The sequence below is a fragment of the Malus sylvestris genome, chromosome 16 (assembly GCF_916048215.2).
Source record: "Malus sylvestris chromosome 16, drMalSylv7.2, whole genome shotgun sequence".
Lineage (NCBI taxonomy): Eukaryota > Viridiplantae > Streptophyta > Magnoliopsida > Rosales > Rosaceae > Malus > Malus sylvestris.
In genome coordinates this window covers 8,499,104-8,516,511 of record NC_062275.1, presented here as the reverse complement: position 1 = coordinate 8,516,511, position 17,408 = coordinate 8,499,104, and the positions used below count along the sequence as shown (strand labels likewise).

The 17,408-nt window shown below is 38.0% G+C and overlaps 2 protein-coding genes across 3 annotated transcripts; both read left to right on the top strand.

Moving 5' to 3' along the window:
- The first annotated feature begins 1,660 nt into the window (after positions 1 to 1,660).
- On the top strand, positions 1,661 to 2,873 carry LOC126607629 (auxin-responsive protein SAUR32-like). Its single transcript, XM_050275299.1, has one exon. The coding sequence runs from the start codon at positions 2,152 to 2,154 to the stop codon at positions 2,611 to 2,613; it is 462 nt and encodes a 153-aa protein (XP_050131256.1). The 5' UTR covers positions 1,661 to 2,151; the 3' UTR covers positions 2,614 to 2,873.
- Positions 2,874 to 12,589: 9,716 nt separating this feature from the next.
- On the top strand, positions 12,590 to 16,463 carry LOC126607627 (uncharacterized). Of its 2 annotated transcripts, XM_050275298.1 has the most exons (11): positions 12,590 to 12,857; positions 12,956 to 13,733; positions 13,842 to 14,014; positions 14,140 to 14,298; positions 14,392 to 14,541; positions 14,636 to 14,779; positions 14,978 to 15,134; positions 15,244 to 15,416; positions 15,576 to 15,631; positions 15,841 to 15,943; positions 16,054 to 16,463. In XM_050275298.1, exons 2-11 carry the CDS (start codon positions 13,520 to 13,522, stop codon positions 16,141 to 16,143), a joined length of 1,419 nt encoding a protein of 472 aa, XP_050131255.1. In that variant the 5' UTR covers positions 12,590 to 12,857; positions 12,956 to 13,519; the 3' UTR covers positions 16,144 to 16,463. The 2 variants fall into 2 exon arrangements, with proteins under 2 accessions (XP_050131255.1, XP_050131254.1); XM_050275297.1 differs by having other exon boundaries at positions 12,590 to 13,733.
- Positions 16,464 to 17,408: the final 945 nt, after the last annotated feature.

Below are 17,408 nucleotides of genomic sequence, written 5' to 3'. Positions count from 1 at the left end.
ATATTGTGGAGCAAAAGTGAGGGCAAAATAGGAAAAAGGGGGAAAAGTTCAAAATATACAAAATTACTATTTTGCCCTCCTCGTGTCAACATTGTGTATTCAAAAGTGAGGGCAAAATTGGAAGAAAAGGTTCAAAAGATACAAAATTACTATTTTGCCCTTCTCATGTCAACATTGTGTATTCAAAAGTGAGGGCAAAATTGGAAGAAAATGGGGCAACAAGTTGACAAGCCCTCTCACAATTACAAATGGAGTCTATGAAAAATGATTTGTATAGAGATTGTAAAAACAAAATTGATATTCTTACCACAGTTTACATACCACATTCATGCCACTTTTTAAATAGAGATGAGACTCACTTGTGTTGACGGGCTCAACCTCTAATAAAAAGATGGTACAAATAGAGTGTGAAAGATATGATAAATGTAAGATTATTCTGTTAAAAAGCCTGAATTATTACTCGCCTCTTTTGGTTAACCAATTAGAAGGCATTGCATAAATATGTATATTAATCAAAGCCAAGGTTTACACTTTATTGGCCACTTGACAATATATAGTTGGCTAAGCCTGGTTCATCGAACATATAAGGTGAGCCTTTAATCAAAGCCAAGGTATACACTTTATTGGCCACTTGACAATATATAGTTGTCTAAGCCTGGTTCATCGAACAGATAAGGTGAGCCTTAGTTTGTATACTTATTTATTTATTCACGTGATACATAGAATGGATTAGGGTTTATCGAAGGGAGGTATATATATTTTCTGCTTGAGCTTTCTTCTGAGCTGTCATCATATATAGATTTACTAACTCAAATGCTAGCTTTCTTAACTGTCAACAAATGAATAATGAGTACGCGTACTTAATATTGAGAACCTTTGCTTTACATACCACTACCAGCAAATGATCATCTGCCATATATGAACACGGAATAGGTAGTCAATCAGAATTGAGATTTCGTCTAAAATTTAGTGTAAATATATCATTGTATTAAAAAAAAAAATTGTTACCACTATCGGTAATGGTGTAGACTCTAACTAGCTCGCACCCACACAATTTCCAAGTGTATTTTGACGTAGCCCACCATTATTTTTTTTTTTTTTTTTTTTGTCATTGAAATCTTAAATTCAAACTATCACATAGATATAATATTTGTAATCAGTTCTAGAATTAAAAATTAGAGTACCAAGAAATGAACGAATTTCAAAAACTAAAGTATATTACTCAAAATGAAAGAAAACACTACAAACTTGACAAGAGGACGTGATTATGTAAGATTACATTGTGACTGACTTATAAACTATATTTGTAGAGGCTTAAACTTAAGAAACTTAATACGAAAAATATCAAATTTATCCGAACAATACAATTCATGGTTGTAGTTAGAGATGTGGCAAATTATTTGTACAGGTAGTAATAATAATCTGAGTAAATTTGTACATATTCCTATATTTATATATTTGGGAGGACTCACTTACACTTTCAATACATCATTAAGATATCTTAAACTAACAATGTTAAACACATAATATTACGCTATTGGCTAAAGATATAACATGACGTATTCACATATGGAAAAATAGGCATGCCTACCGTTGACAGGTGGTTACATTTATGAATAAACAATGATGCATGCGGGCTTTATATACCACCCTCTCCATGCCAAGATTGCCCCATCAAAGACGCAAATTGTAGCTAGAGAGCTTATCTCTCTGCTTCCTCTCCCCTTTGTATCCTCCCTCCCCCTCCTGGCATTCCTGAAAACCCTCCTCCCTCTCTCTTTGATGCCCACCACAACCACCAGTACTTGAATCCTTGTGATTCTTTTCCGATCGCTTCATCCATATTTTGCATGATCCTTCACTTGTTTATTCATTGAAAAAATATGAGTAACACAATGATTCCAAGAGTGAAAGTCATGGTTTATTTGGTCTACGACAGGGGTTAAATCCACACATATCCGATCCTATCATTTCACAATTTTTTTCGTGCCCTTTGTTTATATTGTTCATATTACAAAGTTCTCATTTCTCCTTCATACTAAATTGATGGAGGGTGGTGTTGTGTGTTGTTTTTGAAACCCAACATCAGCATATAAATCTTTTTTCTATCCGTTGTTCGGTTTCAATAATTCTTGTTCACGAAAAGGCAAGATGGGTTTGATAACCAAAACCTGGAAGCGATGCAAATCAATAGGCCGGGGTCGTCCTACTAATATTCATGGAATGGTGCCTGCTCTGACCACCAAGAGCAAGTCATGCCCGAACATCAACCTCGGGATACCCGAGGAAAAGCGTGCGACCAAGCGCCAAGTGGCTCCTGAAGGCTGCTTTACAGTCTATGTCGGATCCCAAAAGCAAAGGTTTGTGGTCAAAACGGAACACGCAAATCATCCTCTCTTCAAGATGCTACTCGAAGAAGCCGAGTCTGAATTTGGGTATGACAGTCGAGGTCCCCTTGTGCTTCCTTGTGATGTTGAGATATTCTACAAGGTTTTGATGGAAATGGATGATTGTGGTGACCAAAAGGTTCCTCAAGGGTGTGGCTTGGCTAAGCGTTATGGCTCTTACCATCTTCTTACCCCGTCCAGGATGGTTGCCATCAACCAGTTCTAGTTATAATGCATATTTAGCACTTTACAAAACTGATAGCTTGCTTGGTTGATGATAAAATATATGGGTTTGATGTATAATTTGTGGGATTTAAGATTTCTTGAGTCTTGCAATATGTCAATAACTTTAATTGTTAAATATTAGGATCGGAGAGAATAAGGAGATGAAAGAAATTCAAGCTATCTTTGTAATATATAAATATTTTGTTATGTTTTGTATTTTGAATATCTATTAATTAAATCTCTTCTCAGTCACCTGCTTAATTAGTTGCTCTTAGCTTTTAATCAGCATGTACTCTCTTTGGCAGGCTAAAATCTACAAACAACTAATCTTACAAATTATTATTTGCAATGATCACTAGAAGTACAAACCATGCATCATGTTTACGGGTGCGTAATATATCTTGTAAAATAGGGTTACAATTTATATTTTAGTAAGAATACGATATAAATTTCAATATTTCTTGATAATGTTGGTAGCAACTTGCAAACAAATTAAGGGGCGAAAATTGACCCCAAAAAAAAAAAATCAAGGGGCGAATATGCATAAGAATTCATGTCATCTTACTTCGTGTGTCTATATATATGTCTGATTGGAAAGGGTAAGATAAGAATAAAGAATTGAGGGGACCTAGCTGGGATATATATATGTATGATTGGAAAGGGTCAGATAAGAATAAAGAATTGAGGGGACCTAGCTGGGATATATATATATATATATATATATGTATGTATGTTGGGAAAGGGTAAGATAAGAATAAAGAATTGAGGGGACCTAGCTGGGATGGTGAGGGCTTAACCCTACGTACGTTACTTTCACTCCTCGTTACAGTCCAAATGATTAATTAATTTCAACTATGTAATCCGAAAACAAAAGGCTGCTTTTAAATTTGATTAGCCACCTAAGTAGACCGTTATAGCGGTTTAAGAGCAAGTCCACCCTTAAGGACTTTGTGTCAGCATACAACGCATTTATCCACTCAAGTGAACAGTAACAGACCAAAGCATCTCCATCCCTAAAAAAATACGCTGGCACCCAGCGCATTTATTAGGTGTGTTTTTTTTTTTTTTAAGTTTATTTCGGATATGATTTTTAACCAATTTTGGATAAAATTTCAAATAAACTTTAAAAAAAACACACTGAAATAAAATTACATACTCATCAAATAAACTTTAAAAAAAACACACTAAAATAAAATTACATAAACTCATCAGATAAACTATAAAAAGAAAAAAATAATTTTTTTTTAAAATTTTCTGTATTTTTTAATAAATTTTAATTAAGTTAATTAATCTGGACCGTTGATCTTTGATCGGACGGTCCAGTTTAAAAGTAAAATTTAAATTTTTTTTACCGTTGGAAATCCAACGGTCTAGAAAAACTAGCCGTTGGAAATCCAACGGCTATCATAACGCCACGTCGCTGAGCCCAAGTGGGCTGACACATTTTCAGGAAAGCCTGAAACCCACTCGCGCCTTGCGCGCTTGTGTTGCACGCGCCTGAGAAACAGGCCAGCTTCTTGGTCAATCCAAAACATGCTGGGCTGTTGCCTGGCATGGGCTGGGTGCTAGGCAACTCCACGGGCTGGAGCAAATGGACTGAGGGCCAGCTTGTTTTTTAGACTGAGGGCTGGGACATTTTTTTCCCGGTGGACTTGCTCTAAGGTCGATAGATATATGGGTGGCCTGGCTGATAGTAACATTTCATTATCTTCTTTGGCTGATAGTCATGAGACTATACCTAAGCACATTTGATCACGTAATTTAGTAACAAAACAGCATATCTAATGTAATTAATACTAAACCGTTTTTGTTTTTGTTTTTTTCCTTCATTGAAATACTATTTGTATGGTCGAAATATTAAACTATGTTTATTAGTTTGCGAAGCAGCTGCCGGGACTATACTGGATAGGAAGTAGCTGCCGCTTTTCTTGACTGCACACTATCTTTGTTAGTTTTTTGTAGTTTGTTTTGGGTTGGTGGAACGAATGATGAATGCACGAGAGGATACAAATGAAGTATGCATAACTTCATTGTAGACTTACACTTTGATGCAAGTCGTCTAAAGTAGTGTCTCTTCTCTTCGGTATTTGAGTTAAAATCTTCCTTTGTTGTCTCTGTTTTTTTTTTTTTTTTTTGATGTAACTCTTCGCTAAATGAATGCTATAAATGTTTAATTTGAAGTTTTTTTTTATAAATTAACAAGCTTTAAGTCCTTGTTTAATATGAATTATACGCTTGATTTTAATTTAGTTGGATAAAAGCCTGTCTTATGAATTCTTAATCAGCAATAATAGCTGGTAAGTTAATTTAGCAATATATGGACCTTTCACAGTTGACATTAGCCATTAGGCCACTGCCACCACGCATGCCATTTTCATCAAAGTTGACATTGGAGTTTTTAATTTCGTCCTCATTTTGTTAATTTGGTTTTCGTATAATATTCATTTGGAGTTCGTCAGTCAATGGAATTGTTATAAACTCGGTTTTTTAATACAACTAGACTTCAATCATGCTTTTGTTTTTCCGTCAAAATTCATATAACAAATACATTTGAATTAATTTACTAATTTTTCAAACCAAAAAAATAGACAACTAGTTTTTTTTTTTTTAAATATATTCTTTAGCTTGCAGAGCATTGACATTTTGAATTTTTAAGCCCTACGGGACAGGGAGTGTTACATCTGTCAACTAAATTGATATTGATATGCATCCAAGTTTTTTTTTTTTTTTTCTTTTTCAGAGCTATTGGAGTCGAAAGATATGAGAAATTGACTACTTCCATGCAAAGTTTGAATGCTCGTTATTGACTGCATTCGAGGCCAAGGCCGGAGTGGAATTCTTTTCAAGCTTCTCTCATATTTTTCGGAATGCAGATTTTGCTGTGAAGCCACCTCTATTGGTCATCTAAAGACTGTTTATTTTTACCTTGTATGGGCCTCTTAGGATTAGGTCCTTCATCCCACTACACTAACCCAAACAACATTGACTTAGGATAAAGGTACTTTAGTCTTTTTAGCGCTATCTACATTTATTTGGGGTGCCATTTTGCTCACACTTTATTTCTGTCTTTACGCATATTTGATTACCTTTTGTTTTTAGATTGAATACATAAAAAGTTTTGTGTAAGAGAAGATAAAAGGTGTCTGAAAACCATTTCTCATTTATTTTCGCTTGCAAATTGTAAATGGAATATCATAAATATAAATAACGAGTTTGATGTCGAATTATGACTAACACATTATGTAACTCAGCTCAAAATCTCGTTTTAACAGCTTTGCAAGCAAGATGAAAATGGGTCTTTCTTAGAGCAAGTTCACCCCTAAAGACTTTGTGCCAGCACCCAGCACATTTATCCACTCCAGTGAACAGTAACATACTCCAATGAACAGTAATAGGCCAATGCATCTCCACCCCTAAAAAAATGTGCTAGCACAAACGATCTCCACCCCTACAAAAAGCGCTGGCACCCAGCCCATTTAAAATATTTTTAAATTTTTTCTAAAAGAATAAAAAAATAAAATAGTTTTAATTTCGGATAGGATTTTTAACCAATCTCGTCACGCCATGTGTCATTATCCGAACGTACTATTTTTTTAATAGATTTCCGCTAAGATTTTCAACCAATCCCGACGCGCCACGTGTCACTTCTGTTTTACAATAATTTAGCCAAGATTTCGATAAAATTTTCAACCAATCATGCCACGTGTCATTATCTAAACATACTATTTTGTGAATAGATTTCCGATAATATTTTCGACCAATCCCGACGCGCCACGTGTCACTTCCGGTTTATAATAATTTAGCCAAGATTTAGATAAGATTTTCAACCAATCACGTAGTGCCACGTGGCATTGTCCAGAACCTCATCCTTTCTTTTTTTGTCCATATAAACCCTACATCCCTACATCCATCCTCACACCAAGCTCAATCCTTATTTTTAGCTTAGAATCCTTGTTCATTGTTTTCAAATCTTGAGTTCTTATTACAATGTCCTCTTCAAGAAGAGTGTATAAACAATTGCAGGAGCAACAGAAAAGGTTGTTGGCACAACATGCAGAATTGGCCAATCTTGAGGAAGGTGGAGGTGGAGATAAGGCTTTCTTCATGGAGGAGGATGAGGATGATCACCATAGAAGGCATAGAGCCTCACATTCCTGCCGTGTCATGGAAGTTGTGAGTCAGATAGCCAAACCAAGACGTGCTGCAAACCTCAATAGAAAAAGGGAAATACGAGGTAAAGATCTCTTGGAAGATTATTTTATTCCCAACAGCATATTCCCTGATCATGTTTTTAAACGTCGTTTTAGAATGCAACGAAATGTGTTCGACAAAATCATGAGTGCTATTTGCAACCATGATCCATACTTTGTGCAAAAAGATGATGTTTTTCATGTTCTATGTCTTATTCCCGAGCAAAAAATTACGGCGTCTTTGCGAATGCTTGCATATGGAGCATCTGCAGATCAAGTGGATGAGATTGCGAGGATGGGAAGAACAACTGTTCTGGAGTCCCTGATGCGGTTTTGCTCTGCAATTGAAGCCCTCTACACCAATGAGTGCCTCCGAACATCCACGCCAAGGGACATGCGAAGGCTTCTGAGGAATGGTGAAATGCGAGGCTTCCCTGGCATGATTGGAAGTATCAACTGCATGCACTGGACTTGGAAAACCTGTCCAAGTGCGTGGTAATGAGCTTATGGCGACAGAAAATAAGCCAAAAGCATCATTTTGGAAGCGGTGGCTTCATTTGATACATGGATTTGGCATGTTTTTTTTGGTGTTCCAGGAGCTCAGAATGACTTAAATGTCCTTGCCCAATCCTCAATATTCGATGACCTGCTGCAAGGAAAATCGTCGAAATGCACATATTGGGTTAATGGTACCCAATACGAGGTATAATACTACCTTGCAGATGGCATTTACCCAAGGTGGTCAACATTTGTCAAAACAGTGCCACATCCACAGACTAAAAAGGAAAAACACTTCGCAAAATGTCAAGAAGGGTGTAAGAATGATGTTGAGCGTTGTTTTGGTATCCTGCAAGCTCATTGGGCGATTGTCAGGGCTGCAGCTAGAATGTTTGATGTCAAGGCTCTTCGATCCATCATGATGACGTGTATTATTCTCCACAACATGATTGTTGAAGATGAGTATGATTATGATGCCGTTGATAAATATGAGCCGGATCTGATGAACAACTCAAGAACACGTATCTACTGTGCTCATGACCGGATCGAAGATCCCGTTCAACACGAGCCGTTGGAACGCGATAGATGTTACAATGAATTGATCGTTCAGCGATACATTGATGTGCAAGAGCCATACTGGCACTTAACCTGCCAGAATGACTTGATTAAGCACCAGTGGGGATTGCTTGAAGGCAAAGATAATTAAAATGAGGCTTGTGGTTGAAGAATAAAGTGTATTTTTTTTTTTTTTAGTTTATGTAATTCTATGTAGTGTGTTTTGTTTTTAATTTTATTTGGTGAGTTTATGTAATCTTATTTCATGTGTTTAAATAAAGTACAAAAATAAATAAATAATTACATTAAAATTGCATAATAAATTAAATAAAAATAAATAAAGTTTAAAAAAATAAATAAGAAATAACATAAAAATTACATAAGAAATTAAATAAAGTTCAAAAGAAAAAAAAAGAAAAAACATAAAAATTACATAAGAAATTAAATAAAATTCTAAAAAATAAGAAATTACATAAAAATTATACAAAGTCTCTGGAGCTAGGATATGTGGTACTAAGATCTTGGTTGCTATGATTTGTGTAGCTAGAACCCCATTGACTTGTTTCTGCATCTCTTGCACGCCTCCTTCGCATGACCTCTCTTTTTTCCGATGTCCAAAAATATTTTGAATTCGGAGACAGTCCTACTAGAGACTTGCTCATAGTGTCATGAACTGCTTGAACCATCCTTTCTTCTCTAAGCATTTCATTTTCTCGATGAAGTGTGCTTGTCTAACCAGCTCGTTCTCTCAATTAACTATTTCTCTTTGTCTCTCAGCCACCGCATCACGGGCCTCAGTAGCTGCTATTATTGCTGCCATATCAGCAACTTTTTCCTCATCTCTAGCCTTTTCCCGTGCCATGTTCAGTTCACCTTGGCGACCAAGTTCCTCCATATATTTAGTGTAGTTATTTTTGGAAGAACTACCTTTTTTCTTTGATGCCTTTTTACCTTGAGTCCTGAGGGACTGAAGAGTCGGTTGGGTCTCGAGCACTTGTTCAGGCGTCCCTTCCGTGTCTTGAAATGTGTCAGCTTCTTGTTCGGCCATGTCTGGTTCTGGCGAACTATGTAGACCCATGCTGTGCATGACAACTTCTAGACCGGTTGCCACAATTTTGTATTTAGGGCAATCTTTGACAATTTCCTAACATTCTCATTTGTTGAATGATTTGTTCTGGTTCTTTGAATTGAAGAATGCTTGAGCTTTTAGTGTCTATAAAAATGTGGGATAAGATAGTGTTAAAAAATGCGGGTGTAACACAAATAAATAAATTCAAATATTGATGCGGGTGGAATGCATATAAATTACATAAAAATGACATAAGAAATTAAATAAAAATTACATAAGAAATTAAATAAATTAAAATTTTGATGCGGGTGGAATGCATATAAAAATTACATAAGAAATAACATAAAAATTACATACGAAATTAAATAAATTAAAATATTGATGTGGGTGGAATGCGTATAAATAAATAAAAATATTGTCACCTGATCCGCTAAACTTGTCCCACTACGAAGGTTACCAGAAGCATGAGAGATGGCGTTTTTCCAACAAGTAAAGGATGCGTTGAGTTTTTTCCAACGACCTTGAAGACCTTGACTAGTTCTGGCGTCTTTTCCATGTACATTGCAAAACGCTTTCGTAATTTTACTCCACATTGCTCGCTTATCCATCTCATTACCCGTAATCGGGTCATGAGTAGTGTGAACCCAACATTCACGCAATGTAACATCTTCAATAAGCTTCCACAAAGACATTTTTTTTTCTCTTAAAGTGTAGAAAATATTGAAATGTAGATAGTATAGAAAGTGTAGAAAATTTTAAATGTGATGTAAGGTGGAAGATGATGGTTAGGTATTTATAGAAAAAAAAAATAACATTTTTAAAAATTTTATGTATTTTTTTTTTATTTTCTATATATTTTAATAATTTTTAATAAATTTTAATATAGTTAATTAATTTTGGATTTGAAAAATATTCAAATCCAATAGCCAAGGAGTTGCCACGTGGCCAACGGTCATATTTCTGACCGTTAGGCCTTTTTTTTTAATTTTTTTTTGTGAAAAAAACGTGGACCGTTGATCTGTGATCTGACGATCCATTTTAAAAGTCAAATTTAATTTTTTTTTAAAGTTGGAAATCCAACGGTTTTCAAAAACTAGCCGTTGGAAATCCAACGGCACTGAGGAGAGCCACGTAGCCCTAATCCGGGTGAACACAAGTGGGCTGACAAGCGGGCCACGTCGCCTGCACCTTATCTCCTACTCGCGCCCAGTCGTGACTGTGCTGCACACGCCAGCCAAATAGGCTAGCCTCTGAGTCTGTCCAAAATGGGTTGGTCTGTTGCCTGCTTGGGTTGGGTGCCAAGCTGTTTTGCAAGCTGGAGCAAATTGATAAGGTGCTGGACTGCTTTTTGGACTGGGTGCTGGGCTAAATTGTGTGGGGTGGACTTGCTCTTAGATACTATGTTACAAGATGTAAAGCATGTGGTGATTTAAATGGTGACTTTGGAGTTTTCTAATATATTTTTTGAAGTGATTATCTCTACATTGTTTCTACGTTGTATAGTTCGGACCCGTATTTGTCCTTCTATGGACATATTATTGAGGACGGGAATGTAGTGTTACTTTAAATCATCGGAGATGGCTTTACCCGCGTGCATCGACACACCAACAATGTTTCACATCTCCTTGCTCAATTTGTACTTTAAAACACGATTTGAAAAGCCTCTTGCTTTTATTTCTGATATAATTCGAATATTGTAATTTGTGGTTTGACAAGGAGGTGGCGAGTCTACTAGTTTCCAATTGTACCGAACTATGTTTGATGTAACAAAATAGTATCACTTTGAGTTTAAAAAAAAAAGGAAGAAGATAAGATCATTATCAAGGGGAAAAATGATAAAACGTCGTTAACAAAATATAAAATGTGAGGGAGACCACACTTTTGAACTATATTGGTGTATAATATCTAATGTGGTAAGTATTAACACTAACCACTTTTAGGCCCGAAGATAAGTACCAGATTGGGAAAAAGCCCTAAAAAGAAACCTAAAAGGCTTAGAAGCTCAAGGGCTCGGAAACTTGTAAAAAGGCATGTTCGCACACGATGAACACTGACTGATTGGGCTGAAGGTTGAGTGGCTGCCAACTTGAGCACGTGGGTAGACTGACATCTTTACGATACGGGTTTCAAGAGAAATGTCCACTAAGATGACATTTAAGCCACATGGCGACTTGTAAACAACAATGAAGACCCTGGATGGGACACGAAATGGGTCAGAACGACATTCGGGGAGATTGGGTTAAGTAACCAAGGCCGATCGGGGGAAATAGGCTACCTTATTTTGGGCCGACATGTATTCGACTGGACACCAGTCACTTCATCGCCGAATGTCGGGTTGACAAGTACAAAGGTGTCAGCCAGGTAATCCATGTGGAGTGGCACATAAATGCTCACTGGGAAAGACCCAATAAATGGGGTTTACTAGAGGCCTATATAAAGGAGTGAGAACCCCCAAAATCGGGGTCGAACAATTTGAGAGAGTGAAATTGATGTATTAGCTTACCGTTATTTTTAGTCTTCTAATCAACAGAATTCAAGCAACACAGTAAACATAACCTAGGTTTTGTGAAGTGAACCACTTATATTTTTGTTCATTTTAATCCAGTACATATCCAAAAGCCCATCAAGGGTTATATTTTTTCGATTGTTGGGTTTAAAGTCTGTTAGTGTTCACATGGATTCATTTGGGTTTGACATGCAAATTTTGCGCACTAATAGTAAGTGATGTGTACATGTCACGCTAATAATGAATTTCTCTCATTAAATGTTGGTATAAATCACTTGCGACATGAGATTGTATACTATATGATAATTATGTGGTCTCCCTAGTTTCTTGGAAGAAAAAATGATGATTTTGTTTTAAACGACATATGAAGAGTTGAGGTATGTTATCAACTTATCTATATAAATAAAGGAAGCATCCTAAATGGTGAGACATTCAAAATACCATATATTGTCCTTTGAAAATTAAAAGAAAATTACAATTGAACCAAAAAGAGATAAAGTAATTCACCACATTTTAATGTTAAAACTTTATGAAAAAATTAAAAACTCTCACATGGGTGACTTTATGTTTTTGCTTCATTTCATTTTTTTTTTCTTTTGAATAAAAATATAAATTAGTAATTTAAATAAAAAAAATTAAAAGACATGCTCTAATATAGAAAGGCTAATTGCTAAACGCGTATGCGTGTGGCAAGAGGCTAGTACAATATCTATCTATATATATATATATTTTGCACCATGGCAGTTCATATTTTTTAGGCCTTAACCTCTCATTGACCACCATCGTGTGGTTCACCAACACTTAAAATCAAACCCAAAACGTGACGGTAGAATACGGACCTGAAATTTATACCACCATTGACCACCCTGTGATGGTTAAGCTGGTATAATAATTAAACGACATTGAAACTTTATTATAAAAATCAAACCCAATATCATAGACTTAAAATAAAATGAGGAAAATTAATGAAAATGGCTTGAAAACTTTGAGTTTTAACAATAAGGACAAAATAAAAGGTAAATTGAATAATATCAAGTTTGACTTTCTAGTATAAAAATGTGATTTTTCGTTAAGGTGAACAGTACACGGCTTTTCGTTAAAACTCTCAATAAAATATCACTAAAAGGTGGTGCTGACGTGGTGAAGGTCGGTGGCAACCCATTTTCTTCTGCTTTTCCGTTTGCTTTTCCTGGTTTTCCCCTCTGTTTCCTAGCCCTTATTCTTCCATTTTAACCCTTCCTTGCTCCGATCGGAAAATTTCTTTTTGCCTATCTCCCTTCTCTTCTTTCCCCCACTGCCTTTCCCCTTACATGCGTTCACCCTTTTCTTCTTCTTTCTCTCCCACTTGGGTTCGGCCTCTCTCAATTTCACTTTTGAACCGATCTGCTTCCACCTTGTTCCGCCGTTTTCAACAGCTTTATCGGAAGGTACGTAGAGCTTCTGCTCTCGGGTGTTCGCACCACCACCTTCCACCTGTGTGTCGGTCTCAACACTGTTGTCAATGGATCCACTGACTTCCTCCCAGGTTTTCTACCATTGGTGGCTGCAGATTGATTCGTTGTGGAGCTTGATTAAAGACGGTGCCTTCTCTTTTTGTTGGGGCTTGGTTGGGTTTCACCTCTGGTGTTGGTTGGGAAGCTGGCTTGTGGTCACCATGGCGTACATTGGCCGTGACGAGGGTACTAGAAGGCTAGCGTTTAGTTTTTATAGTTTATGTGCTTTTCCTTTTCGGGCTCGACCCTCGGGTCGGGTTGTTTGGTTGTTGTCTTGGAGGCCCATCTTTTGTTTGTTTTTGTTGTGTTTATGTTTGTAAGTGTTGGTAATGAATTTCACCTTTCATCCACACAAAAAAACGAACAAACGAACAAACTCTCTAACCGTAACAGTGACAGCGTCCAACTGAAAACCCCGCCAGCCAGCTGCCAGCAACAAGCTAACGGCTGACATCCAATTCATTAATAAATAAATCGATTCAAGAACGTGTTTATTGAGGAATAAAAAAAATTATCTTTATCCAATTCCTTTCCGAAGTTGCAGACGTTCAGATTCAACGAATTCAAAAGCGACGGCGGAGAAGATTGAGAAAACGATGGCGTCTCCGACCAACTTCGCCTCAGCAGTGACTATACTTCACAACGCTACCATCGTCACCATGGATTCCGACAGCCGCGTCTTCCGCAACGGCGGGATCGTCATCGAGCGAGACGCGATCAGAGCCGTCGGTCAGTCTTCCGATATACTCCGCCAGTTCTCCGCCCTCGCCCACCGGGTTGTCGATCTCAACGGCCAAATCGTCCTCCCTGGTCAGCTGCTTCGCTCTCCGATTCCCGATTTCTCTGCTTATTTATTTAATTCCAATTTTTTGAAAAGCAAAATTCGAAGGAAATAATTGGAAATGTTGAAAATAATAGGACTGATCAATACGCACGTGCACACCTCGCAGCAACTGGGAAGAGGGATCGCAGATGACGTGGATTTGATGACGTGGCTGCACGATCGGATTTGGCCCTACGAGTCCAACATGAGCGAGGAAGATTCGTACATTTCCACCTTGCTTTGTGGCATAGAGCTCATTCACTCTGGTGTAAGTTTTTTCTTTCTAACAAGACGATATTCTAAATTATTTTAATTTATAAACGAGGAGGATTTGAACTTGGGCGAGCAACTGGTCTAATCCACGTATGCGGAATTGGTTTTTTGTTTGTACAGGTAACTTGCTTTGCTGAAGCAGGAGGGCAACATGTGTCGGGAATGGCGAGGGCGGTGGAGTTGCTGGGGTTAAGGGCGTGTTTGGCTGAGTCCACCATGGACTCAGGTGACGGCCTGCCCAAGTCTTGGGCAGGTCGGAGCGCCGGTGATTGCATCCAGGTAACTTGATTTCTAAGCTCTTTTATGCTTTTTTGTTGGTTTTGTTAAGTTAATGTCCTCACTCACTCACTGCTCGCACACATTTAAGGACAGTCTCAGAAAGAGCTTTACAAGAAGCACCATAACACCGGAGACGGGCGCATCAGAGTGTGGCTAGGAATTAGGCAGATTATGAATGCAACTGATGATTTGCTGCTTGCAACAAGGGACACTGCCAAGGAACTGAAAACTGGAATCCACATGGTATAATACTCAACTAACTCTACCAGCATTTTGGACTTGTTCAAAGAGATTTTGAAGTTTTACATAGACTTAGCTCAAGTTTTCAATTGTTTAGCATGTTGCAGAGATAGCATACGAGAATCAATTTGTGACAGAGACGCGAAAAGTTGACCATGGAACGGTAACACACTTGGAGAATATACAGTTCCTCCAGAACAATTTGCTAGCTGCCCACACAGTTTGGGTTAATCCTTCTCAGGTGAGTTGCGGTTTTTCTTGCTCGTGCTATTTTATATACAGAATAGGAGTAGATGCAGCTGTATGTGTTTAATAGTAAGATATCATGAGCTTTTTAGCCTCTGGAGTGTTATGTATGTTATTGTGTTACTTGTTCATCAATAACTTTGGTGGTTAAAAACTTGTTAGCTGGTATGAAGCCGTTATTCTGTCTTTTCAGATTGATTGTCTTTCAAGGGGCGGGGTCAAAGTATCTCATTGCCCTGCTGCTGCAATGCGAATGCTTGGATTTGCACCTATTAGAGAGATGCTGGATGCTGGCATCTGTGTCTCTTTGGGAACAGATGGGGCACCCTCGAATAACAGAATGAGCATAGGTGGAAATTCTGATCGCCCACTCTTGCATTTTTTCCTTATTTGGGGGTTTGCACATTGAAACATTGATGGTTGGACCTCGAAATTCATGTATAGTTTACTTCCTTGCAGTTGATGAGATGTACCTGGCTTCTCTGATTAACAAAGGACGGGAAGTTCATACAAACGGCACCACTGATCCTACTGCTCTTCCTGCTGAAACAGTTCTTGAGTTGGTGACTATAAATGGTGCAAAATCAGTACTTTGGGATAATGAAATAGGATCCCTTGAGGTCGGGAAAAAGGTTGGACTTTTGGCTAGCTCCAATTAGTTTCTCTTGTCCTTCTGCTTCATCTCTTATACAGCTTTCTCTTTAAGTAAAGCCATACCATACACATTTGTGCATATCTCAACGAATTTTAAACACGAGGCTGATTAGCTTCCTTCTTCCATGATTTGGCAGGCTGACTTGGTTGTTATCAATCCTTCCTCTTGGACCATGGTTCCTCTCCATGACAGGTAAGAACCATCCCCGAAGGAATCATATGCAGTAATTTTATTTCAATCAAATACCCTAAAAGTTGGAACCATGTTTTTTTAAGGCAGTTTTTTGGCTTTTCAGCGGATCTGGTTCCAATCTAATCTGTATAAAAAAAAGTCGTTTTGTTTGTCTGCAACATAGCCATTTATTCAGGTAGATTAATCTTTTCCTTTTGCTACATATGCAGCATTTCCAGCCTTGTGTACAGTATGCGAACCGAAAATGTAGTCTCTGTAATGTGCAATGGTCTGTGGATTATGAAGGATAAGAAGATTTTGAACGTGGATGAGGTATTCTGTCATACTTTTCGCTTGTTAGACATACAAATGAAGACTAATGGCGGATAGCCAGGCCCTAAAATTTCATTGTTTACTTACGGGTGCCAATTATAACTGGACAGGAAGAAGTTCTTGCAAAGGCAAAGCAAGCTTCCGCAGAAATTCTGAAGCGGGCAGGGATCAAAATACCAAGTAGAATGAATTTTCTTTAGGCTCAACGCTCAAGATACGCCACACGCGAGGCAATGGATAAAGGGGTCACTTCACGACAGTATGCTGCTATGCTAGAAGTAGGAGATGTCGGTTTATTGAACATAGGAGGGAAGAGAAACGAGAGACACGAATGCCATAAACGATATCAGTTTGTCCATCAGGGAAATAAGTTTGAAACTTTGAAGTGTTGTAAGTGCCCGTTGATTGAATAAAATTGGCATTTGAAAAGAGAAACACGGGTTTGTAACACGAGAACTGATGTATGCACATTTTTTTAGGCCTAATTGGATAAATGGTCCTCTTGATAGGATATTCAGAAGATAGCCATACAACAACAACAACAACAACAAAGCCTTTTCCCACTAAGTGGGGTCGGCTATATGAATCCTAGAACGCCATTGCGCTCGGTTTTGTGTCATGTCCTCCGTTAGATCCAAGTACTCTAAGTCTTTTCTTAGAGTCTCTTCCAAAGTTTTCCTAGGTCTTCCTCTACCCCTTCGGCCCTGAACCTCTGTCCCGTAGTCACATCTTCGAACCGGAGCGTCAGTCGGCCTTCTTTGCACATGTCCAAATCACCGGAGCCGATTTTCTCCCATCTTTCCTACAATTTCGGCTACTCCTACTTTACCTCGGATATCCTCATTCCCAATCTTATCATTTCTCGTGTGCCCACACATCCCACGAAGCATCCTCATCTCCACTACACCCATTTTGTGTACGTGTTGATGCTTCACCGCCCAACATTCTGTGCCATACAACATCGCTGGCCTTATTGCCGTCCTATAAAATTTTCCCTTGAGCTTCAGTGGCCTACGACGGTCACACAACACGCCGGATGCACTCTTACACTTCATCCATCCAGCTTGTATTCTATGGTTGAGATCTCCATCTAATTCTCCGTTCTCTTGCAAGATAGATCCTAGGTAGCGAAAACGGTCGCTTTTTCTGATCTTCGCTAGATTGCTCCGGTCATTAGTGTGGATAAGTATATAAATGGATAGAGATAGGAAAGCAAACACAAGATGTACGTGGTTCACCCAGATTGGCTACGTCCACGGAATAGAAGAGTTCTCATTAATTGTGAAGGGTTTACACAACTACATAGGTTCAAGCTCTCCTTTAGTGAGTACAAGTGAATGATTTATTACAAATGACATTAGGAAATATTATGGGAGAATGATCTCGTAATCACGAAACTTCTAAGTATCGGAGTGTGGTGTCGTCTTGACTTGCCTTATCTGTCTCATAGGTAGATGTGGCATCT

Coding starts and splice junctions, on each gene's coding strand:
- LOC126607627 (XM_050275298.1), top strand. CDS start 13,520: ATGGCGTCTCCGACCAACTTCGCCTCAGCAGTGACTATACTTCACAAC. Junction 14,015..14,139: donor TAGAGCTCATTCACTCTGGT/GTAAGTTTTTTC, acceptor TTGTTTGTACAG/GTAACTTGCTTTGCTGAAGC. Junction 14,542..14,635: donor TGAAAACTGGAATCCACATG/GTATAATACTCA, acceptor TCAATTGTTTAG/CATGTTGCAGAGATAGCATA.
- LOC126607629 (XM_050275299.1), top strand. CDS start 2,152: ATGGGTTTGATAACCAAAACCTGGAAGCGATGCAAATCAATAGGCCGG.